Source organism: Monodon monoceros, unplaced genomic scaffold (genome assembly GCF_005190385.1).
Source record: "Monodon monoceros isolate NGI ecotype Baffin Bay Population unplaced genomic scaffold, NGI_Narwhal_1 Super_Scaffold_8, whole genome shotgun sequence".
In the NCBI taxonomy this organism is placed as follows: Eukaryota; Metazoa; Chordata; class Mammalia; order Artiodactyla; family Monodontidae; genus Monodon; species Monodon monoceros.
The window spans coordinates 67965698-67992286 of record NW_021703785.1 but is presented as its reverse complement, the minus strand read 5'-3'; the positions used below and the strand labels follow the sequence as shown (position 1 = coordinate 67992286).

The window sequence follows — 26589 nt, the reverse complement described above, 5'->3', positions numbered from 1 at the left end:
TTAGTATACTCTTATACATTGTTTCCCCATTGTTAACCATTCAGGCTACTTATCATTTTTTTTTGCTATTATGTGTAAATACTGTGGCAGATATCCCTGTATCCTTTGAATCCATTGCTGATTATACCCTAGAAGGGATGTTAAAATATTTATATAAAGGGTAGCCCCCACTCGCTGCAACTAGAGAAAGCCCACGGGCAGCAACAAAGACCCAACACAGCCAAAAGTAAATAAATAAAATAAATAAATTTATATTAAAAGAAAGAAGGGGATCCCCTTGGGGATCCTTTAAAAAAAAAAAAGAGTCTTTCTAAATGGCTTTCCGAAGGGTTATACCAAGATAATAATTCCATTTTCATATGTAGAAATAAACATCCCAGAACACTGTAATCACCTTTGCGTAGAAATGTTTAAAAAGTTGTAATTTTTTTAGATAAAAAATATTTTGTTTCAATTTGAGTTTCTTTGAGATTGAAGTTTTTTGCAATTTTTAAAATTCAGTTTCTCACAAGCATATTTGCTTCTGCCTTTTCTCTTTATTCCTGTTTTGTATAATTATAGAAACCCCAGTACTAAGTTGGTGACAGTTGTTTGTTGTAAAAGAACATACCTCATTCAAATTTTGACTTGAATATTAAATTAATATTAACTTTTAATTTTAATATTATATTAATTTTTTACAAGATAATTGTAGTTTTTACAATATAGTTGTAATTAACGTTTGTTCAAGCTACATTACTTTGGGTAAGTTTTCTCTTTTCTTCAGTGTGGTCAAATAAAAATTCTGGTTAATGCTTACTTCATATTACAGAAGACTCCGGATGTTTTCATAGTGAAACATATAAGCAGAGTGTGATCAGGCTGTATGAATTATTTATTCGTAAGAGATTTGAGTGAAAAGATCTATTTGTAGCTTAAAAGTAACTAGAGTCAGATGCATATGGCGGTTTTTATTCAAAATAATTTTCTTATTAATCTTAGGTAGTTTTCTGCCAGAGTAATTGCATCTTGAGGACTTTTACCCTAAAGAAATGATGAAAAACATGGACAGGTGTGTGCCCAAAGATGTTTAACATGATAGTATTTATAATAGTAAAAAAAGAAACAACTTAAATGTCCAGCAATAGGGAATGGCTAATAAAACTATGGTTCAGTCAGAGTATAATTACTAGCCTGCACATTTTTTAATGAAGCAGATTTGTGTAAAAAAGAAAACAATGTAGAATTGTATGAAATGTGATGATGTCATTGAAGGCCCTTCAAAAGACATAGGAGGAGGAAAACATACCAAATGTTAGTTTGGGAAATAATCATGACTGTATTAAGACTCCATATAAATTTGTCTGCTCCTGTGATCTAGTTAAGTTCAGTAAAAGTTAAACAGAGAGGATTAAATGGTTAGATTTTGTCTCTAGCATAAGTAATAATTTCATGAAAAGAGAGCTTCAGCTGTTTCAGAGATGGACAGAATATCTGAAATGTGGCTCTTTAGCTAGGCCTGAAAGACTTGCACTGAGAGTTTACTCAGGCAGAATGATGTTGAGCCAGGCAGTCAGTACTAATGATATTGTGCTGTTAACACATACTGAGGGAATATATGGTATACCACAGAGAGAGGAAGAAGAATTAAGGAATTTTGTATTTTCCATTTTTGTCTCTGCAAAATTTGTTGACTCTGGTAAACTTTCATTTTGGTAATGTCTTAATTGTCTGTAGAAAGAAATAGGTTGATGAGAAATTGATAATGTTCTGTATTTTATTATCAGATGGAGATTGTAAAAAACTTCCTTCTGAAATATTTGCAAAGATAGAGACCTGTCTGAATGAAGTCAGAGATGATATTTTTATTAGGCTTCAGCCTCAGCTTAGGTGCACATTAGGTAAGTAATTTATGGAATTGAATTGTATTACTCATCTACCATAAAGACATACTTACATCAAAAGGAAATATAATACTGTTTTATTACTTGGGATGATCAGATTCTTGGAATCTGATCATTTAATCACTGGTTAAATCATTCGTGGATGGAGGTGTTCTATATAAATATGCAGGCATGTGTTCCACCCCTTCAGCGTGGATGCAGTTCTCAGAACCAGCTGAATACTCACGGGATACACCATCAGTTGCTTTCCCAGTACTGTCCCCCAGTAGACTACTCCAGCGTTTTCAGCCTTGACTGACTGTGTATTAAAAAAGCACCTAGGAAATTTATAAGTAAATAACTAGTGCTGGGAGCCCATTATATAAGAATCTCAGGATGGAGTTCAAGTATCAGTAATTTTTAGAAGCCTCCATGTGATTCTTATGGACGGATGGGGTTGAGAATCTCTGGTCTACACCAACCATAATAATTCTATTTCCCCTGCTAGTGATTGGTTTAGGAATGGACATATGGTACAGTTTTAGCCAATGGAATATGAGGAGATATATACTGATGACCTTTTGGGAAAGTTTTCTTACTTTTAAAAAGGGCATAAGAATGAGACCTGCTTTGTCCTCTGTGAATTGTCTTTTGGCCTCTGGGAGCAGAGTGGAACAGGGGCGCTAGAGTCTCCAGGTCTTTATAAATTTTTTTTGTATTGCAAAAAGGAGCTGGTAGTGATTTTTTTTTTTTTGAGGGGGTGCCTTTTGTTTTATTTCTCTTTATGTTTTATTTCTCTTTATCTTTTTTTTTTTTTTTTTCCTGCCACACGGCTCGTGGGATCTTAGTTCCCTGACCAGGGATAGAACCCAGGGCCCCAGCAATGAAAGAGCTGAGTCCTAACTGCTGGACTGCCAGGGAATTACCATATTTCTCTTTATCCTTTTTTTTTTTAAGTCTATTTTTAAAAAATTTTATTTATTTTATTTTTGACTGTGTTGGGTCTTTGTTGCTGCATGTGGGCTTTCTCTAGTTGCAGCGAGCGGGGGCTACTCTTCATTGCCTTGCGCGGGCTTCTCATTGTGTGGCTTCACTTGCTGCGGAGCATGGGCTCTAGGTGCGCGGGCTTCAGTAGTTGTGGCACGTGGGCTCAGTAGTTGTGGTGCATGGGCTTCTCATTGCAGTGGCTTCTCTTGTTGCAGAGCACGGGCTCTAGGCGCACGAGCTTCAGTAGTTGTGGCTCGTGAGCTCAGTAGTTGTGGCGCACGGGCTTAGTTGCTCCGCGGCATGTGGGATCTTCCCGGACCAGGTCTCGAACCCTGCATTGGTAGGCGTATTCCCAACCAGTGCGCCACCAGGGAAGTCCCTCTCTTTATCCTTGTATTAACTCTTCAATTAATATTGTGTTGTAGTAGCTGAATATATGATACTCCTATTAGTATAATACTCCTGTTAAATCATGTACAATATCAATGCCTTCAAGTTTTTCTCTCAACAAGTAGCATTTTTTTCATCAGACCCAGATAGTGTATCTGGAAGCAGTGTCTTTTTTGCATGGTTGTATCCCCTTATTTCTTTGTCCCACAGTTCTGTCCCCTAGTTTTACTATTTTGTTTTTCATGAACTCCTACATATTTAAGTTTACTCTGTTCTTGTAAACTGATTTTCCATATGCCAGATCTTTGGCATTGCCTCCTCTAGGACTAAAGGGCTATTCTAATTCATCATCAGGTGGGATCTCAGATGGGACGAATATTCTTTTTATCAAAGTATGATTTACATATAGTAAAATCCTTTTCAAATGTATACAGTTGTGTTACCATTTCCACAATCAAAATATAGAACAGTTCTATCACCATGAAAATGTTCCCCTGGCTCCTTTATGGTCAGCCCCTTTCCTTACCCCCAATCACTGATCTGTTGGGTGGATACTCATTTCAAAGGAGCCTTTTTCATAAGATTGCCAGAGTGTAGACTGAGGGGCTCCCGTGTTGCATTTTGCAGGTATCATTTCCCTCCTAGAGTGACCTGAGATGTTTTATTCAGGTTCCCTACTCCAGTTCCCAATTGAATTAAAGAGTGGTTTCTTCCCCAGTCTGAATCATCACTCTTCTTATCCCTGCTAATTGTATTTACAAGGTGGCGTCTTGCTCCATTGCTACCTTGGGTCTGGGATTTGTAAATTTTGTGCACTCATAGCAATTGGGCAAGCATACAGCTCTTCCAATACAGTAGAATCCTCTCATTTGTGTTTGTACTACTCAGTCAGCAGTGAGAGGTGCTACATTAGAGGCTAAGATCTTACTAATGAAATCTTTGTTTCAGGGAGCACTTTAGAGTCTTACAACGTATGTGTCCTTATTCTGAATATTAACGTGTATTTTAAAGTACTAAAGAAAGAGAAGTAGAATCTGTATTGACCTGGAATGTGTGTTAAATTTTTAAGATCAGCCAGCCACTTCCTCATTTTGATTATTGTTTTTAAAAAACGCATTGTAAACGGTCCTCTCTGCTCTCCCTCCCCCGTAAACTGTCCTCTCTGCTCTCCCTCCCCACAGTTTAAGAAATATAACATTACAAATACAACTGAAGCCCTTTTTGTACTCTTCCCCAATTCTTCCTTACCTCCCCACAAAGGTAACTGCTATCTTCAATTTGGTGTTTTCTTTCCCTCTAATGTGTATATTTCTTTCTTTTATTTAAAAAGGAAAAAGCTGTTATTGTTATGGTTTCTACTTATTTATGTAAGTGTAAAGAGTAATTTAGCCTTTGAGTGTAGTGTACCAGTGTAAGGATAGACAGACCACTAGAACAGAATAGAAAGTCCAGATCAGAACCCTCCCTGTTTGGTTACTTCATAACCATGATGGAGGTACTGATGCAGGTAGGTGGGGAAAGAAAAGGCCATCCAGGAAACGGTGCTTGGGACAGTAGTTTCCTGATACAGGGGGAAAATTAGATCCCTACTTCACACCGTAATTAGAAAGAAACTTCAGCATATTTAAAAGCCTGAACATGAAAAGCAGAGTTGTAAAACTCTGGAAGAAAATACAGGTGAATATTTTACTGCTCAGTGGGGAAGAATTTCCTAAATAAGATACATAAAAGAAGAGATTGGTGACTGTGATTACATTAAAGTTTAAAACCTCTGGGCAAAGATAGAACAAAGAAATAATACCCAGGATATCTTACAAAGAACTCCTGTACATCAGTTAAAAAAAAAAAAAAAGACAAAAACTGATAGAAAAATGGCCTGAAAACATTAATGAGAAATTAACAGAAGAGGAAACTTGACTAGCTAGACAGCAAGGAGTCACTGAAAGGTTTGCATCCTGGTAATAAACGAAGGTACTTTAGGGCAATATGCAAACTAGGTACTAGGTCCCCATCTTTCAATGGTCTGACTTTTGATTTTTTGAGTTTACAATGATGTTAAAGAGATAAATGCATTCAGTAGAAACTGCACTTTGAATTTTGATCTTTTCCTGGGCTAGTGGTAAGTGGTGTGATACTCACTTGTGATGCTGGGCAGTGGCTGCAGCTCCCAGCCAGCCATGCAATCATGGGGTAAACAACTGATACACTTACAACCATGCTGGACCCAGACCACCGTTCTGTTTTTCACTTTCATTATAGTATTCAATAAATTATATGAGATATTCAATACTTTATTTTAAAATAGGCTTTGTATTCAATGATTTTGCCCAACTGTATTCTAATGTTAAGTTTTCTGAGCACGTTGAAGTTAGGCTGGGTTAAGCTGTGATATTCAGTAGGTTAGGTGTATTAAATGCATTTTCGACTTAATGATATTTTCAGCTTACAGTATAAAGGTTTATTGGGACCTAACCCTATCATAAGATGAGGAAGATCTGTAGTTGGGTAGGAGTTGGGGATAAGGTACTAGAGGCAAAGAAACCACTTAACCAGGGCTTCCCTGGTGGTGCAGTGGTTAAGAAGCCGCCTGCCGATGCAGGGAACATGGGTTCGAGCCCTGGTCCGGGAAGATCCCACATGTCACGGAGCAACTAAGGCCGTGCGCCACAACTGCTGAGCCTGTGCTCTAGAGCCCGCGAGCCACAACTACTGAGCCCGCGTGCAACAACTACTGAAGCCCGCAAGCCTAGAGCCTGTGCTTCGCAACAAGAGAAGCCACCACAATGAGAGGCCACGCACCGCAATGATGAGCCCGCTCACCGCAACTAGAGAAAGCCCGAGTGCAGCAACGAAGACCCAACGCAGCCATCAATCAATCAATCAATCAATAAACCACTTAACTAATTTAGGCTGGAGGTTCTAAAAATTAGAATTAGGTATTGGCATTATATGTTCTCTAATAGGATGCTTTATACCCATAAAACTTATAATCAAAGGAAAAATAATTAAGATCAATTTAGGAGCTATGTAAATTATCTAAAATGATCTGTAATCATGTAACTTATTTAACTGTGTTTTGAGCTCTTTCATGATACTTTGATTCATTGAAAACGTCATGTATTTTTAGACCTAAAGATTCTATGTCCTCATGAAATACAAATTACTTACTTTTCCACTTAATATTTAGTTACAATAGAGTAAGCATTTAAAGGCTGATAACTAATTGCAAACTCATGCTGTACTATGCACTGTTTATGCATACGATGTTGCATCTGTTCATTCTTAGGAGATTGATTTGTATTTATTTCTGTTTAGAAAAAATATTTTATGTTTTTTGTACAAAAATAGCTGTGGGACTGCACCACAAAGGTGACTATTAAAATAGCCTTTGTGACCACCGATATTTATAGAGTGTGCTTAGGCAATAAAACCCACTGTTCTGCCTTTTGGTCATGCCAAGGTGACTCCTCCTGGCTGTGTTCCAGGCAACTGTAGTTCCAGCCCAGGGGGAGAACTGAACCACGGAAGTGAGACTGTCCCAGGGGAGGGAGAGGATAGAAGAACTCAGGTTCTTTCTCAGGCCAAATCAGTAAGGCAGCATCTAAGCTCCCCGGAGGATAGGAAGGAGAGAAACCAATTGGAGGATGGATGTAAGAGGAGAATATAAATCCTCCTACTAACTTGCTTGCTGGTCTCTAAATTGGAAAACAGAATCCACAGTTGGGTTTTTGTTTTAATGACAACAAAATTCAGATCTTCTTTAGCCTTAAAGTTGTTGAAGTTTAATTTTAATTGTTAAAAGATTAAGAAGAGTAGTAGGTAAGGTGTCTGGAGATTTGAATCTGGTCCTCTAAGCCTGGTTTGTCCTGCCCTCACCACATGTAGAACAAGAGAGTCAGAATAGAGATGGCTTTTTAATGGTTTTGTCCAGCTCTGAAATTACTATTGTACAGTGTTTCACCAGTCATCTTACTTTTAGTATCTGTACCAAACAAACCTGTACATATCTTTGCTTTGTTTTTATAATACTTTAGGGCTGTTATAGTTCTGAGGATATGTTTTCCCTGAGAAAACCTAAAAAGATCTGAGGAGACAGTATGAGCCTTTTCTATCTTTTGTCTTAAGAAGTTTTCATAAGTGTCCACTAAGACAAATGAAAGATACTGAGTGTTAATTAAATCTTTATGATGGACATTTTTAGAAAATGCTTTGAAAACTTCCCTTGCCCAACCGTGAATAACTTACTCTGTCATACATACATATTCACATTTCACATATATTCACACTGTGAATGTAGTGAGAAAAGACAACAATTTGTAATTTTGGTTTATCTTTTTTCAGTTAATTATGAGCAATAATTTTTTTTTTCTTCTTCAAGGTGATATGGAAAGCCCTGTGTTTGCATTTCCCCTGCTCTTAAAAACAGAACCCCACGTTGAGAAGCTCTTCACATATTCTTTTTCTTGGAATTTTGAATGTTCACACTGCGGACACAAATATCAAAACAGGTTAGTTTTTCTATTTTTTAAAATGGATTCATTCTATTGAAAATGGCTCCAAATAATAAAATTGGAAGAAAACTTGCTTCCACTTGTAGCACTGCTCTCTCTACCCTTGATAAAATTCCCCACCATATATTGAAGTTTCTCCACCATTAAGGTTTAAAGGAAAATTTTGAGCCTCCGAAATTGCAATTTGCTTGCTTCTTCATACTAGAAGAGTACAAAAAAAAAAAAAATGGTTTGATAGATTACTAGAAGGCATTTTCTTAAGAAGTTCTTTAGTGGGAAGTGGGGACAAATGGGAACGTAGCGTGTTCCCCTGTACTCCCCTCCCCTCTGGATTCCCCGCTGAGTAAGAATACCTCTTAGAATTCTTTGAAAAACTGTGTGTGTTTTGTTTACTCCAATATTAGGGACTAGGGCCTTTGTTTGCTTGTTTTTAACATCATGGCAACTTGATTTTAGGCTCCCGGGAGTCTGATAGCAGTCCTCAGAGGTAACTTATGCTTTCCCATTCCTTTCCTTAGTCCCATGAAAGACCAGCCATCACCAGAATCCTTCCACACGTGAGCTGTCTCAGCCGTACTTTCTACTTCCCTGATGCCTCTAGGTGAGGATTAGAGGGATCATGATTGTTGTACATGACCCTGAGATTGGTACTTGGGAGGAAGCATGGAGAAGAAAGAAGGTGCAAATTTATTTTGCCTCCATACACCTGCCACATAAATAAGGAGAGAAGTTAGGTTTTAGAAGAGGAGTCAGGGAGAGAAAGTTCATCAGGCATGATATCCTCACTTTGTCCATGTATGAGAAAATCTCTGGCTGGCTGGCCTTTCCTCTTTTCTGAAAGTCAACTATTAGTAAACTAGAAAATTTGGAGTCTCTCAAAGTTATTAAATAAAACTATAAGAGAGAAGTATTGCTTTAGATATCCATTATCTTAATCAAGGTTATTTTTAGGTATTTAGGGATCAGTTGAGGAGAGTTGGGACTGAGAGAACACTCTAGGGAATCCAAGCTACAGAACCAGGAAACATTTGTATTTTCACCAGTTAGCTTGAAAGTACTAGAACAGAGTAAGAGTTAGCATTTCACTCATACCTAAGACTTAAATAATTTTGTGTAAGTGAGTATGAGAACAAATACCTGCTTCTAGGTCTTCTGTCATTAATTTCTATAAATTACCTGACTCTCTCCTCATTTGACAGTGTGAAAACTGAAGCTTTAAAGGGGTTAAATTGATGCCCAAGGTGACACGCTAGTAAGTGGCAAAATTCAGGCTTAGGTTTTCTGTTCTCTAAGACTTTCCTGCTCACTGTGGTGTACTGCCTAATCACCACCTGGATTTTAAATAATATAAATAACATATACAAGTCTCATGATTAAAATCAGCTTCATTAGAGCTTTTCCAAAATCCCCATCTCAGTTGTTTGACAGCTTTTCATTGAACATATCCTGTGTGCCAGGAACTCAACAGAAGTAATCTTTATTCTGGCCAAATTCAGACCAGCTTAGTTAGGGAAATAACATATGAACATAATAGGGGGCCGGTGACTTAGTCGTTATTTTGATCTGCTGGCTTTGAATACAAGGTGGATAAGTGCATTTTGGAGCTGTATAGAAAAAACTCTGAGCGCTCAAGGCACAGAAGCCACCAACCACTTGGGTTTGCCTTTTTTTTTTTTTTTTTTTAAGTTCTTCTAAAAGTAAAAGGAGTTACAGAGGAAAAGCTAATATGAAGTGGCATTTTACTAAAACCGTTTTCACTTAATCTGGTGGAAGGATACCCAGCAAACTCATTCATTTTTGTGCTGCTGCTTTTAGTGCCAGTTGAACAGCTCTTACTTAATTTAGAAGATATGTTCTGGAGGCAGTTAAAAACATGGTCTTTGGAGTTGGACTCCCTGAATTCCTGTCTCTAGTCTGTCATTTATCATCTGATGTATTTCACTTTCCTCATCTGTAAAATGGGGATAAGAATAGTACCTGCCACTTCGATTTGTTTGGTACGTGAGTGCTTAGCACAGTGACTTGTACATAGCAAGCGCTCAGAAATGTTAGATGTCCTGTGGAGCATTAACACTTATTTGCTGAGACAAACTCCCTTTTATTAACTAAAAAATAGGAGCCTTTACTTTACGTCTATCTTTGAGAACTAAGAATTTAGCAGAAATATAGTCAGTGTATTTGTTGATACCTCTCTGTGGCTTTGCTTTTAAAATGTTAGCTTCCCTGATCTATTTTTAACGGCCTGTGCTTATCTCACTTATGATTTACCAGTATTTGTTACTGTTCAGAGAAGAAGGTGGTGTCTCCTAGATAATAAATAATTGCTCTTTTAAAGATATTACTAAAGCGAATCTAGTTGAGGTACAGTGTGCATCTGTAAAGATCATCTTTTGAGATGCCTATTGCTATTAAGTATTCAGGCTAAAGTGCAAATTTAGAGCTTGTGTAAACTGTGAAAACAATATTCTTTCGCAGCTGATATTCTTATATTTTAAGGATCAAGATAATTAATTTGTCTCTATTCCTGATTGTATATATTTGTAAGTGCCCCTTTTTGTTTTAGTTTGTCAATAATGGATAGCCAGATTGTGAATTTTTTGAGTAAGAGATGAGCTCTTAATAAATTTGAAAGCCTTAGAACAGTGGTTCTCAACTATTTTTTGAGAAAAGTATTTTTTTGGGGGGAGGGGGGCTATTTTTGTCCCATGGGACATTTGGCAATGTCTGGAGATAACCAGTTGCTACAGCTGGAGGCTGTTACTGGCATCTAGTGGGTAGAGGCCAGGGATGAGGCCACATATCCAGCAATGCGCGGTACTGTGCTCCACAGCAAAGAATAACCCAGTGCAAAATAGCAGTGGTATTGCTCTTGAGAAACTCTGCCTTAACGTTTTTCTTCATCTCATAGCTGGAAAACTATAGGTAATTAATGTGGAGAGTCCTTACAAGAGCTTTACTAGAGTAGGGTTCGGGAGGAACATTGATATATTGATTTGAGGGGATAGGAAAGTATGAATAAACAAATAAAGGAAAGTACCTTTTTATTTTAAATGTTGATTGAGTTAACATAAATGAATTTAACTTAATCAAAGTTTTGTCTTCTTTTTTTATAGATGTATGAAGAATCTGGTCACCTTTACAAACGTCATCCCTGAGTGGCACCCAGTTAATGCTGCCCATTTTGGTCCATGTAACAATTGCAACAATAAGTCACAGATAAGAAAAATGGTATTAGAAAAGTGAGTTTAAATTGCACTACTATTTTTAGAACAAAATGAAGGTGGATTTACTTTTTTTTTTTTTTTAATGTGTAGAATTGAAAGTGATGACTACAACCTACTTTCAGAAGTTTGAGTTAATGTATGTTTGTGAATTGCCAAAATGTTTCTCTCTATCAGGAACTCTGGCCAATAAGCAAGCTGTTCAGGCGACATACCACTGCAGAGCTGACTTAGGGTGATTGTCTGACCCCACTGTCCTACTGTCTTACCTTCTTTTGCGTTTTTTCTCTCTTTAAGGATATTAAACTTCCATTTTTCTCACCTCTGCCAAGTGCCTGGAGTCATTAGAATTCTGGAATGTCCTTAATCTAATTTCAAGAACTAAGATGATTCAAAGATGAGCCATAGGCTCATCTGTCTGAATTTCCCTCTTCTTCCAGTCCTCGGCCTGCTAATTCCTCATCCTTTTGTAAGCTCTCTGCTGCCCTTGAGCAGATGTATCTTTTTTTTTTTTTTTTTTTTTTGGAGTACACGGGCCTCTCACTGTTGTAGCCTCTCCCGTTGCGGAGCACAGGCTCCGGACGCGCAGGCTCAGCGGCCACGGCTCACGGGCCCAGCCGCTCCGCGGCATGTGGGATCCTCCCGCACCGGGGCACGAACCCGTGTCCCCTGCATCGGCAGGCGGACTCTCAACCACTGCGCCACCAGGGAAGCCCAGATGTATCATTTTTATATTTTGCCAGCTCTTCTATTTTTTCCTCAGTGGGAGGACTGATCAGAATGATCTTTTCCAGTGTTATCAGAAGCCCCATATCTTTAAAAACTCACAGGTAAATTCCATTTTAGGCAGTTTGTCTCTCTTTTGTTAATACACTCACACACATACCTCCTCTTTAACCTTTGCTTTCAGTTGCCCTTATCTCTACATAAAGGAAATGTTTTGAGGTTTAATTTGATATAATAAAGAACCAGTGACATTAACCTTTTCTTAACCTTTTTCTGATGCCCTTGGATGTGCCAAGAAACCTCTCAGAATCTTTCCTAAAGGATTATTATCATCCAAGTAATAAATTCTCAGTTAATCTAATAGTGCCAACCAAGACTTAAAAGGAAAAAAGAGCAGTGCCACTCCTACCGCATCTCCAGGCATCTGCTTTTTTTTTTTTTTTTTTTAATTTTATTTATTCATTTGTTTAATTTTGTAGCTGCATTGGGTCTTTGCTGCTGCACATGGGTTTTCTCTAGTTGTGGCGAGCAGGGGCTACTCTTTGTGGCGGCGCGTGGGCTCCTCATTGCGTTGGCTTCTCTTGTTGCAGAGCACGGGCTCTAGGCACCTGGGCTTCAGTAGTTATGGCTCGCGGGCTCTAGAGTGCAGGCTCAGTAGTTGTGGCACACAGGCTTAGTTGCTCCACGGCATGTGGGATCTTCCCGGACCAGGGCTCGAACCCATGTCCCCTGCATTGACAGGCGGATTCTTAACCACTGCGCCACCAGGGAAGCCCCAGGCATCTGCTTTTTAAACCTTTAAGGTAGCATTTGCTTTGAGATTTCAAAACAGTGTACTTATTCCACCTTTATGTAGTCTTCTTTTATAGTAGTTGAGGACTAAGGGCTCTTACACCAACACCTGGGCCCCATCTCTATTTAACCTCTCCCTGTCCTTCCAATATGATTACATTTTTGGTTAAATCAGTGCTTCAGTACTTATTGTTTATTATGAATATGCATATATTCCCTCTCCAGCCAAGCAGGATACGTGGTTATGTTTCATTTCTTTTATAACTCTTTAGTTTTCCTGGAATTATTAATTGCCTGTGTTTTCACTTGCTTTGTTATATATACATTGTGATTTTTTTTCCAAATTCTTCCAAATACCCGTTAATAAATTTTCTAAACACTCAAATGCTTCACAGTTTTTTAAGTTCTCCTCCCCCTTTTTTTCTGGAAACCTCTCTTCTGGCTACCTTTTATCCTTCTGCTCCAGGGTTCTAATCTATACTGGTTCCTCCCTGGGTCTGCTGTATGGGAGTCTTCTTTTTTTTTTTTAAATAAATTTATTTATTTTATTTATATTTGGCTGCATTGGGTCTTTGTTGCTGTGCGTGGGCTTTCTCTAGTTGCGGCAAGTGGGGGCCACTCTTCTTTACAGTGCACGGGCTTCTCATTGCGGTGGCTTCTCTTGTTGCGGAGCATGGGCTCTAGGCGGGCAGGCTTCAGTAGTTGTGGCACACGGGCTTAGTTGCTCCGCGGCATGTGGGATCTTCCCAGACGAGGGCTTGAACCCGGTTCCCCTGCATTGGCAGGCGTATTCTTAACCACTATGCCACCAGGGAAGTCCCGGGAGTCTTCTTTATACACACTTGTGGTCACTGTCTCAGTATTCAGCCCAGGGCCTTACCCCTACCTTCTTCAACATCTGTTGCCTATCAATATTCAGTCTTTAGGGGTTCTTTGGGGGTATATAAGCTCTTCTCATCAGTATCCCCACTCTGTAGCAGTCACTACATTCATCACTTTATTCATTCTGCTAAGTTACCATTTTTCTGTTTGCTTTTTGTCTTCTAAGTATTTATCGTCTTCTTGTTTGCTCATGTCTCCTTTCCCTTTTTTTGTCCTTTTGGTTTTTTACCTTTTTTTGTCCTTTACTATCATTTGATAGCATTTGATTGGGGAGACAGTGGAGATATCTTTAACTAAAAGTCCATAGGCTGTCTGGGGTCTAAGCTTTGAAATTTAAGTCTTGAGGGAATCCCCCCCAACCCTTTTATTTTTTTGACTGTGCTGCATTGGCTTGTGAGATCTTAGTTCCCCAGCCAGGGATTGAATCTGCACTCTTGGCAGTGAAAGCACAGAGTCCTAACCACTGGACCGCCAGGGAATTCCCAGGGAATCCTTTTTTTTTGAAGTGCTTTCCTTAGTGATGAGGTAGAAGGGCAGCCGGATTGCAAGTCTGTCATCCTGCCCTGGATCATTGGATCACTTGAGGCTTCTTGGTATATATAATTTATAACAGTTGATAGTGCTTTTTCTCAAGCCCTAACATTGAAGATAAACTCACTACTGTTTTGTTTGATCTATTAATTTGTTGTATTGCAACATATAATTTTTAATTATACAAATATGTTGCTTTACTTACATTAAAGATTCATACTCTGATCTGGAAATGTATCCAGCCAGTGTTTCAATGGGAAATGTGTTTAGAGTTCTAGTGAATGGGCCAATTTGTAAGCAGAATTTATAATTTGGACATTTACTGTATTCAAAAGTAAATTGAACTAGTATGTAAAATTTCACTTAAATTTTAAATGACAAGGTCTTTATATAAAGTCCCTGGTAATTTTTTTACTTTGAAATTTGTGTAACTTGATTGTTGGTATCTAATGGAATTTAGAAGCAAATTTAATATAGCTTTTAGGGATAACTTAAAAGTAATTAGGTCCATCATGATATCGTGCATAACTCAATCTTATAGCATTCTAAAAATTAGTAGTGTTCCCTGAGCACCTTGTCTCAGGTAATCTCCATCTCTATATGTTCCCATTGGAAAAAGAGTCCATTGATAAATCTGGTGGGTCCAAATCTGCTACTTTTCTTTAAGTAAATTTGAGTAAATTATTTAGGAATTATATCCAGAGCATGGTGACATAGACTTAGAATGTGATTTAATTTTACTTCACAGACTCTTGAAATGAACCTCTCATTACTGCCACGATCTCCTTTAGGAATCTGGGCATACACTATCCTGGATTGTCATATGAAAAGCTTACTTAAAGTTTTAACAATGGTCTGTTTTTTAAACAACTATTTCTAAAGGATAGGGGAGTAGGGAGAATTGAAATAAGACATTTCTGCTCTGTGCTTATAGAGAGAGCTTTGTTAAACTGTCTAATACAATGATTTTCAGACTTTTAAAACAGATAAAGTACACTCTCCCCTACAAATTTTGGATGGAATACTGATATAAAAAATAGTTAAAATTATGTTTCTTAATTTAAGTCTTCATTGTTTGGCAGGAAATGTTTCATTATTTGTGAGATCCTTGAACCACCTTCAGAAAACACAGTTTGTAAACCTTTGTTGAACAGTTGAGTTTTTTTTTTTTTTGGCCACACAGCATGTGAGATCCTTGTTCCCCAACTAGGGATTGAACCCACACCCCCCTGCAGTGGAAGCATGGAGTCTTAACCAGTGGACAGCCAGGGAATTCCCGAACAGTTGAATTTTTTCTAAAGATGTATTTTCTTTTTTACAATTAACATGAACGAATTCTAATTCTTTGAATTACACCTAATTTTACTCATATTTTTCATTTTTTGTCACATTGCAAATTCAAACAATGGTATAATAGAGCTAAAATGTAATGAGGTTTAAAAATTACATTTGCAGATTTTTTTCTGCCTAAAGCCTACATTATTACAGTTCAGAAGTACATATGTACACATTGTTAAATATGCTTTTTCTAAAATATGAATGATTATATTACATTAGTTGGGCTGAAAATCAAAAACTTGTACTCCAGGCCATTAGCACAAGACTGGCTACTTTTTGTGGAGCTGACTCAGTGTGCCCTGCTGACTTGCATAGCAGGGCAGTTAGCACAGTTCTCTTGTGCTTGCTTTCTCTCTTTCCTATTTTTTCTTCTCTTCCTGAGGGTAGATTCTTATAACAGGAGGAGTTGAATCTCATGTTAGGGAGGTGAGTACAAATGGATCGTAGCTTGAAATCTCTTGTGACTCTTGGTTCCAGTTCTGTTAACCTGTCCCATCCAGTTTTTTATGGTTGAGTCAGAACCTGACTTGCTCTCTTCAGCTCTGAGCACTGTCTTTGACACTCAAGGGTACTGTGGGTAGGAAGAAGTGTGAGAACAAAATCTGTTATTGCCAAGCTAGAGGTAAACTTCAACCCTCACCTGAGAGGCTGGAAATGAGACAAGCTGGAATTATGGGTAGGAAAATACCGTGACTTTTAGGGTTTAGGAGATGTAGAAAGGAAAATAAACTAGAAAAGGAGGAGGCATCTGCTTTATTTTGTTGACTCCAAGAAGCCAACGTTTCTAAGTTGTACTGTTTTAAAATTATGCCATTAAGAAATAAATGCTGCTTATTTAACATTTTCCACGTGTAAACTCACATAGAAACTAGTAAGATTGTGTAGTCTACGGATCAACAAGAGAAGGTTTTAGTAACTAGCCTCAGCAAATATATTGAAAAGGTAACATTTGAGGCCAAAAGAACTAAATATTAGTACTTGAAGAGGCCTAAAGCCTGCCTATCCAGCTGTGAGAGTAAATCTCTGGTTTTACTGTGGATCACTGATTCACAGACACAGTTTCACCTTTTAGCATGTTTGAAATGGGAATACATCTAAAAATCAATGGCATGGTATAGTTTATTTGGCAGTCTTCTTTCATAATGGTACATTTTATATAATCAGTGGCATCTCAGATCAATGTGTGGCAAAAAACAATGAGAGTTTAGTGTTATGGACGGTTTTGCAGGACTTTTAATTTTATCAGTACTTAGGTTTTAAAGACTTGATTATTCTCTAACAGAAAGATTGACAAGGGATGATTTACAAATTATCTCTCATCAGTTTGAATAATCTGCATTTTGGACATTGATTCAAGTTTATTTCAGCTGAATAAATTTTGGTAAGCTAAGTAAGTTTTAACAGCTGTTTAAATATTGGGAAGAGGCATTCAACATTTTTGTAAATCCTGAGAGCTTTGTTAAATTTAATTATTTGAGGCCTATTTTGGGTTCTATTTTCTGGTTTGTTATGTTACTGTAATAATAAAATGTATCTTTGAAATTATGGATGTCTTAAAGTTTATAGTAAATCAACCATCATGTTGTATTTTCTTCTCTACTTCCTCACAAATAAACTTTTTGTAAGTAGAAATTTTAGTTTGATGGGTCTCTCTACTTCCTGAGAAAACTGAGAGAAATAGGCCAAAGTATTAGCATGTTGTGGTTTTTAAAATGTTTGTTTGAATATCTTACGTTTGTTATTTTGTTTCACATATCACCTGTCCCATCTAACAAAGGCAATTAATTTGGGCACTGCACTTGATGCCAAAGAGAATTCTCAAAGGTCTGGATTTTTTTCTTTTGATTCTGTGAAGTAGTTTCCGAGAGCTCTTCTTTAAGCCAAAGCAGCATCACGGCTCACAGAGCAATTTTTGTTTAATGGTCTGTGTTAGAGCCTTATTGCATGATGGCTTCCAACTGTCAGTGATACCATTCGGAGAAGGGTTTACTGTTACATTCTTCTTAGAGTGAGTTCTCCATTTCTAATTAACGCACACATCTGGAGGTTCTCAAGAAAAATCAGTGCAGTTGGCCTTGAAAATGTTATGTGTGACTTACTCGCTTTAGACCATCTTTTGTATAACCAGACACATGGTATTACATTTGTTTGACTTCTCTTACCTTTCTCTCCCACAGAGTATCTCTCATATTCATGTTGCACTTTGTGGAAGGCTTACCGCATAATGACTTGCAGTACTATTCATTCCATTCTGAAGGCTGTCTTTATCAAATAACTTCTGTAATTCAGTACCAAGCAAATAATCATTTTATAACATGGATTTTAGATGCTGATGGTAAGTGTTTAAACGTTTTTCTTTTATGATAATAGGCATGGACACTAAACTGTAGTTTGTTCTTTTAAGACAGACTTTGCCTTGGTTCTTTTTTCTCTCTTCCTGTCCTTGCCTGTTACTATTCTGCCCCTCTCCTCTATTCTGTCACTCTGCTTTAGAATCACTCCTAACTTTTAACTTTGCTTGTTTATATTAGCATATTTATGGGTATACACATGCATATGCATATTTCTTTTTTAGACGGAGATTGAGGTGATATACTACTGTTGGTTTACAGCTTGCTATTTTTCACTTAATGCCTTTGCTTTCATTTTTTATTATATGAGGAATATGTGTTCAGTATAAAAAATGGTGGCAATTTTGAGTTTTTAGATCTATAACCTTGTATTTCTTTTAAAAAGAAAGTGCATTGTTCTGGAGGTTTTTTAGTTGAGAACAAAAATAAAATAAGTTTTGCTGAGTTTGCAATTGTTAGTAATATAAATAAAAGTAAACATCTATTTCTAAGACTATTAGACATTGCAGACTATGTAACCTTCTCTCACTGTGAAATAGAATATCTGAAATCCGTAGTTTGCTAACAGCTACAGTCAAGGTAAAGCCTTTATTTAAATAATTAAACTTTTCAATACAAGGTTAACTAGTACAGCTCATGAATTTTGCTTTTTCCCTTCTGTATATTTAATGTGGTTTATCATTGAGTTTGTTTCCCCTCACGATGTTCACTTTGTCTTAGACAAGATAACTCAGTCTCCTTAAAGTGTTATATCAGTCCATTGATAAGGGGTCACTTTGATTTTGTTCTGTTTTTCCATTTACAATTGTTAAGAAATTTTTCATATTTGATATTTTCTTCCTGGGGATGATTTGGTTAGATGACACAATAACGTGTTTATAAAAGCACTTTGCAAATTGAAACTCGTTATAAATATAGTTATTACCTTAAAGTTTTACCCTTCTTCAGAATTTGGGGTGGGGGAAGTGGTTCTCAATAACATAAAAAAACTTAGAAAAAATTTATTTTACTTTTTTATTGCATTCTAGAGAATGAAAAGTCTGCTTCAGGTAGAAGAGGTTAGATGGTTTCCAACTTTGACAGCGTATAAAAATTGTATGGTTAGCTTATAAAAAACATCCTGGCTCTCTCCTAGACCAGTGAATCAGTCTCTGAGAATTCAGCCCAAATATTAATCAGATGATTCTAATGTGTATGTGTAGTGGAGAACCACTGACCTAGGCAAAGAAAATATTCTCAAAGTTTTAATGGGTATAGGATAAAAAGTGGTGGGTTCAGATAGTTTATAAGGGTGTATCCACATAAACTTAACAGATGGTTTTGTTTGGGGTTTTTTGGTGTGTAGAGGGACATTAACCTCTTTCCCTTCACCATCATCTCATTCCTACTTGACAAATGAGAAAACAGGAGCTCAGAAATAAAATAAGAGCAGACACCTAAAGGCCTAAGCTTCTTTTTCTAACCCCAAAAAGAAATGAAATAAGAATTGAATTAAGTGTTGGCATTTGAGTTAACAAGCTTCATTTATCTTGAAAATTCATTACATTATGAAAAACTTAATCTATTTTCTAATATTGTTAGATATATTAGGTGATACTGTACTGTATTCTAAGTTCCAGAAGTTAAAGATACTTCTGTCTTGATTTTTGTGGGCATTTTAGAAAAGAGTAAACACTACCTCAATTTTTCACATTTCTGGATGTTAGTGTATAACTTTTGTTATCCAAATAAGGACTTTTAACATTTGGCAGAGAAAAATGGTGACATAAGGATAAGGCCATGTTTTCAAGCATTCTCCTTCGGTGGATATCCAGTGATACAGCGGTTAAAAAGGCCAGAAGAAAGTTAACCCAGGATGGTGGTTTTTTTGAATGTCTAACATCTTTCACTTTCCTTCCCCATCCCCCAGGAAGTTGGCTGGAATGTGATGACTTAAAAGGCCCATGTTCTGAAAGGCATGAGAAATTTCAAGTTCCTGCTTCAGAGGTACATATTGTTATCTGGGAAAGAAAAACATCCCAAATGACAGCTAAAGCACCTGCCTGCCGCCCACTTAAAAAGACTTACGATCAGCACGCTTTCGGAGATGAGAATCAAGTATCAGCAGCACTGTGTTCTGTAGGTGATGCTGCCTCCGCTGAACTGTCCTCAGGAACTCACCCCACAAAAGTATCAGTTGCTCCTAATACTCTTTCGCAGGATGAAGCCGTAACTTTTGAACATCATTTATTTTCAGGTCTGAAAGGTTTGGTCGACAAGAATATTTCACCTTTGACATTTGAAGAAATACAGGTTAACTCGGAAGGTTTTTTATTAGAAAATAAACCTGTGGCAGAGAATGCAGGGGTTGTCAAAACACATACCTTGCAATCGCAAGAGTCACTAATGGCTTCTTTAGTATCGGCTCCATGCAAGGACAAGCTTACCCAAGACCAGTTTGTGGATTTAAGCTTTTCATCTCAACTTGTAAATACAAATGTGCCATCAGTACAGCTGAATACAGAAGATACTGTCGTTACTCAGCCTGTGAATGATATTCGTGCTACTGACCTTACACAGAGAGTAAACTCAGTAGAAACTGAGGGTACAGTTGCCCTAGAGAAGGATGCTCCATCGAAACAATCTCTTTTACCAAAAACTGAGAAATTAAAACCAGAACAACATGTTACATCTCAGGTGTCTGATTTGAAGGAAAAAGAAACTGCAGCATCTTCTCAAACCGTAACAGCTAAGCTGTCACAGAATCCATTTCTGAAAGAAAATCCGAAAAAACCATTTGTGGGAAGTTGGGTTAAAGGCTTATTAAGCAAGGGTGTTTCTTTTATGCCGTTTTATGTTTCAGCTCATAGTAGAAACACTGTGACTGATTTGCAGCCTTCAGTTAAGGGGGCAAATAATTTTGGTGGCTTTAAAACTAAAGGTACAAAACAAAAGGGTAACTGGACATCCAGGGAAGCTCATAGCTGTGCAGGTAAGCCTCCTCCAGTTAGTAACCCTGCACCAAGCCATCCATCACCAGTTAGCACAGCTTCTGCTCTCCCTGCTGATGGTAATGGTGATTTGGAAGTTTTGAAGAAATGTGAAAACGCCTCATATGGAGCTCACCTCAACCACAATTCTCATGGAAATGAAAATGGTGTTTCTTCAGCAAACCGTGGAGACTCAGTTGAGGGTCAGATTCATAAACTTCGTCTAAAACTTCTTAAAAAACTTAAGGCAAAAAAGAAGAAATTAGCTGCTCTTATGTCTTCCCCCCAAAATGGAACACTTCCAAGTGAAAATTTAGAACATATGTCCCATTGTGGATCTCCAAATGATTGTGAATCAATAGAAGACTTGTTAAAAGAACTACAACATCAAATTGATATTGCTGATAGTAAATCTGGATGCCCCACAGTTCCTAGTGTTTCCTCATACAGTAGTCAAACTCATGAAGAAATTTTAGCAGAATTACTGTCCCCTACAACGGTTGTTTCAACAGAGCTCTCAGAAAATGAGGAGGCTGACTTTAGGTACTTAGAAATGGGAGATAATCATATCCCAGCGCCAGTACCTAATGAATTAAACAGTATTCCCCAAAACATTCATCTGAGACAGGACCATAATTACTGCAGCCCCACTAAGAAAAATCAATGCAAAGTTCAGCCAGACTCACTCACAAATAATGCCTATGTTACAACATTGAACTCGGAAAATTCCATGAAGACTGATATTTTTGATGAGTTTTTTTCTACTTCAGCGTTAAATTCTTTAGCAAGTGACACGTTAGACTTCCCTCATTTTGATGACTATCTGTTTGAGAATTGTTGAATGCTTGGTAACTGTTTTTAGTTTAATATTTATTATTACTCTTGGAAAAATTTACTGTGTTTTTAGATAGTGTCTACACACTGGCCTTGTCATGAACAAAATGTAAGCTACTGAAGGTTTTACCTTTGGTTATGCCCACAAAGCATACGATCTGTTTCACACGTTTAAATGATGAAGAATTTGTTCTCCTTGTTGGCTTCATTTTGTGTTTGTAGGAGAATGAGGATTTCAATGTTAAAAATGAAAAGGAGTTTGTAGTTTCTGGCAGTCTGTACAGTTGGGTACATTAATTTTCTACATTTTTAAATTTTAGTTATGTTGGTTCAGGCAAAACACCAGTTGATACAAACTTAAGTCATTGTATATGGTACATGAACACATGACTGTTTTGCTAGTGGTTTTGTGGTATTACATAAGAGTCTCAGCCTGTCTCTTCTACCAGTAGAGTGGTATAGAATGTAAGCTCCCCTCATACAACTTGTTTCCTCTTTCTCTCTTTACAAAAGATGGCAGGAAACTTGTTACTAGAACTTTATATAATGTTAGGTGATCAAAAAACTGATCTGTAACAGGAAAAAGTAACCTATTTTTGTGTTGATGTGCTAAGAGTTTACATTATAAGTATCATCTTTCTCCCCCAAGACACTTATTTCTGTAACCAAAGTGGGACACCATCTAGCAGTTATATTTTGGGAGAAATAGCCAGTGCATGTAAGGCTTGCCTATGTTGGATTTTTACTATAAATGAAACATTAATTCATTTAAACCTCAACGTTCCTATGAGCAAGGTACTCTTATCACTTTTAACAGATAAGGAAACAGCACAGAACTAGTAAGTTGTAGAGCTGGGATTGAGTATAGAGTGGTTACTACAGTGCTTGAACTTAGTATATGTTTTACCTCTAGCTTCATTTAAAGTTTGGGTGCCCAAACAGTACCACTGCTATAGTGATTTGAGTTAGTAGCAGAGTTACTAAGGTTTGAAGGTGGCAGTCTTGGGGGAGAATACTTTGTTAGGGACTCAGTACTGCAAAAATGATTTGTCAGAATTACTCCCAAACCTCCCCCTCCCTTTTTTTCTGATTGCAGAAGTAAAAAGTCATGTTTATTGTAAGGAAAAACTGGGAAAATACAGGAAAACACCAAGAAAATTTCGGAGCATTCATCTTAACACTTAGTGGTAATAACTACTGCAAACATTTTCATATTTTTATGCATTTAGACTTTAAGAAATAAATATGAGATTCTGTTGTACCTGTTTGTTAATGATGTGTGTTAATGTTTAATGAGCATCTTTCCATCTTAGTTTTTGACAACTTTTGGATAGCTATATAATGTTACATTGTGTGTATTACCATTGTTTCACCAATTTATATTTTGAGGTGATTTGTATTGTTTTGTTATTGTTAATTATCCTTATTGATAAAACTTTTCACAAATCCAAGTTTTATTTTCTGGGAGTGGAATTTCTGGGTCAAAGAATATGGACTTTTTTGTTTGCATGGCTTTGCCGAACCCTCACCAACACCAGGCAGTAGCATTGAAGGGGGAAAAAACCTTGGCTGGTTTTGGTTACATTTCCATGATTATTAGTGAGGTTGAATATTTTCTGTAACTTTATTGGCCAGTTGAGTTTCTTTGAGGAATTGCTTCTCCATCCTTTACTTGTTATTACTCATTCAACTATTTCTAGATTTCTGCTGAGTGCCAAGCACTGCTGTAAACCTCAGATATAAGGCAATAAAAATAAATAAATAAATAAAAGGAAATTCTTGCCTTTTAGTAATTTGCCTTCTAAACAAGGAGGTAAATATATAATGTTGGGTGGTAATAGGGGATACATACGGTTGACTCCTGTTATTTGCGGTACTTCTGTTGTATCAAGTCACCACAAACACTGAATTAGCAAATACTGGACCACTGCTCTTGGGAGAATATGGTTAGGTTCCTGTTAGCCTCTGGTCACAACATTTTTGTCACCTGATCAACAAATGTTGTTTTTTGTGTGTTTCTGTTTAAAGATACCTTATGTAGTATATATTGTTGATTTATTAATATTGAACACAAGGTCACCAGCGCTGTAACTCCTGCCTGAATGGAGCTCATCCCACACATGTTTTTTTCCATGAGGCATGTCACACCTTTCTTGCACTTTGGAATACTAGACAGCACTTGAGCACCACACTTGGGGGCCATTTTAAACAAGTGAAATAACCAACGAAAAGGACAAAAAACGTCCATAAGACATTTGGTCCACGCCAGTGGTCCTTGAAATTTGGTCCAATCCAAAATGTCCATGAGCATGTTTGGTCCACGCCAAATGATCTGTACCACATAGCAAGAGCCTTGATATTTGGCGTGGACCAAATGTACTGCAAGGGCTTCAGATTTTTCATTGCTGTGTACATGTACAAGAGCACTGCAAGTATTGATTTTTAGGGTTACAAATAAATTTTGGCAAGTAGGCAAATTCACAAGTATAGACTCTTCAAATAATGACAATTGACCAATGTCAGGTGGTACTAAATGCTATGGAGAAAAATGGGTGAGTGATGGGAGGACTAATTTAGACTGAGTGGACTTGGAAGGTTGCTTGGAGTGACATGACATTTGAGCAGGTGCTTCAGTGAGGTTAGGGACTTAGCCACGTGACTGGACGAAGGGCATTCCAGGAAGAGCAGAAGTCCTGAGGAGCGAGGGTGCTTGGCAGGATCGAGAAGAGGGAAGAGGCCAGTGTGCTTGAGTAGAGTGAGGCAAGGGAAGGAGAATTATAACGAGATCAGAGAGGTTGGCAGAAGCCAGATCACGTATGGCTTTGTGGAGCATAGTAAAGACCTTGTCTGTGCTTGAGAAAAACGGGAAGCCACTGGAAGGTTTCAGGCAAGGGAATAACACGGTCTAGTTTTTATATTTTTTTTTGCGGTACGTGGGCCTCTCACCGTCGTGGCCTCTCCCGTTGCGGAGCACAGGTTCCGGATGCGCAGGCCCAGCGGCCATGGCTCACGGGCCCAGCCGCTCCGCAGCATGTGGGATCCTCCCGGACCGGGGCACGAACCCGTGTCCCCTGCATCGGCAGGTGGACTCTCAACCACTGCGCCATCAGGGAAGCCCACGGTCTAGTTTTTAAAGGATCACTGAAGTGTGGAGAATGCAGTTGGTCAGAAATAGAAGTGCTAGTCTATAACAGTCTCAGTTAAGACAGGGTGACCCGCTGTGGAGGTGGTAAACAGCTGGATCACTTGCCTTTCCAAGGCAGAGCCAACAGGTCGTGTTGATGGTTGAAGGTGGGCTAGAAAGAGGAGGCAAAGATAAACCTCAGATTTTGTTGCCTGAACAAATGGGTTGCGCTATTTACTGAGATGGGACAGACTTGGGAGGGAGAACATTTAAAGGAAAGAACTTATTCAGTTTTGGATGCGTTAGGCATAAGATCTCTATTAGACTTCCAAGTAGAGATAATTTAATAGGAAAGTGCATCTGCTGTGTTGGGCCTCAGGCGAGGGCGCCGCTGGAGATACTCTTTTAAGAATTATAAATGCGTGGATCCTATTTAATGCCATGATATAGGATGGGGCCATTTAAGGAGTTAAAACAGCCCCGGGGAACAAAAGGGGCAGTTAGGAGGAAAACCAGATGAGTGGTGTCCCGAAAATCAGGGGAAGATCTATCAGATCTGCTGCTGGTTTGTCAGGTGCTGCTGGGAAGTAGAGAAATAGGACTGAGCCTTGACATTGGCTTTGGTAACAGGGACGTACATCCTTGGTAACTTAGCCAGGACAGTTCAGTGGAGCTGTGAGAGTAAGTGTGAATGGGTTCAAGCGAAAAGGGATGGTGAGAAAGGGCAGATACAGGTACATTCTTTTGAAATGATCTAAAATATGCTGAGAGGTTCAAGTGTGTCTACATTCTTTTGAAACATTCACTTGACACCTGGTGGCGGAATGTGAGGTCAAGGTTTTTGTTAATGCTTTTAAGATGGGAGATGTCATAATATGTTTCTATATGAGGCTGAGTGTTCCAGGGAGAGAGACAACGGATGTTGTACATGAGAAAAGGGACAGTTGCAGGAGCACTTTTCTCTGGGATGAGGTCCAAAATAGGAGGAGGGTGTGACCTTAAGAGCTAAGAGTTTATCCATTTTAATACTAGGAAAAACAAAGTATATAGGTACAGTCGTTAGGAGATTTGATGATTAGAGGATAAGAAAGGTCTTGTGATTCTTTTCTTGGGAGATATAGTAAAATCAGCTGAGGGCGTGAGGGGAGGAGGGGTTGAAGATCAAGGAAGAGAGGCTTGAGTCTCCAGAGCTAATTGACTAGGGACATGCGGTGGGCTCGCTAGGCAGTGCTGAGAGCCCTCCAGAGGTTTATGGTCATAAACTCTACTGAGACCAGCTAAGATGGTGGTTTATTTCTCTGCAATCACGTGTGCTGCTCAGGTGCAGGACAGAGTAGGTGGGCAGTTGGAGTCAGCTGAAGTTGGAGGTATTGTCAGACAAAGTGGACAGAGAAGAGAAAAGGAGGTCAGGTTTTAGGAAAGGAACATGATGATATGGTGGATAAGGAGGGAGGTAGGGACATGGGACAGATGATGGTCATTTAAAAAGTGGTGGCACTCGGGCTTCCCTGGTGGCAGTGGTTGGGAGTCCACCTGCCGATGCAGGGGACACGGGTCCGTGCCCCAGTGTGGGAAGATCCCACATGCCGCGGAGCAGCTGGGCCCGTGAGCCATGGCCGCTGAGCCTGCGCGTCCAGAGCCTGTGCTCCGCAACGGGAGAGACCACAACATTGAGAGGCCCACAAACCGCAAAACAAAAACAAGAACAAAAAGTGGTGGCACTATATGGGAAAAGAATCTGGAAAAGAATGGATATATGTATATGTATAACTGAACCACTTTGTTCTATACCTGAAACACAACATTGTAAATCAACTATACTCCAATATAAAATCAAAATTAAATTAAAAAAGTAAAAACTAAAAAGTGGTAGCAGATCTCAATGGATTGGAGGTGGGTTCAAAGAATGCCAGAATGGGACTCATGGAGGAAGTAAGCTTGTTAGACAGAGGTGTGCTTGAAACTGAGCTTTCAGACACGGTACAGTTGTGGGTGATGACAGGGTCTGAAGAATGACAAGGGAAGTGCAAGGCCAATGTTGGGTGAGAAGTCCATGAAAAGTGAGGAGATA

General features: G+C 38.3%; 1 protein-coding gene across 3 annotated transcripts in view; it reads left to right on the top strand.

Moving 5' to 3' along the window:
• USPL1 (ubiquitin specific peptidase like 1) overlaps positions 1-23169 on the top strand; it is a 32688-nt gene extending 9519 nt beyond the window's left edge. The window contains exons 2-7 of one of the 3 annotated variants that reach the window (XM_029210215.1): positions 982-1051; positions 1767-1880; positions 7618-7747; positions 10864-10989; positions 17418-17575; positions 19501-23169. In XM_029210215.1, coding sequence (XP_029066048.1) covers positions 7623-7747; positions 10864-10989; positions 17418-17575; positions 19501-21401 — 2310 coding nt within the window. In that variant the 5' untranslated portion in view covers positions 982-1051; positions 1767-1880; positions 7618-7622 and the 3' untranslated portion in view covers positions 21402-23169. The remainder of the gene's footprint in view (positions 1-981; positions 1052-1766; positions 1881-7617; positions 7748-10863; positions 10990-17417; positions 17576-19500) is intronic. The other 2 variants (XM_029210212.1, XM_029210214.1) reach the window with 2 other exon arrangements.
• Positions 23170-26589: the final 3420 nt, after the last annotated feature.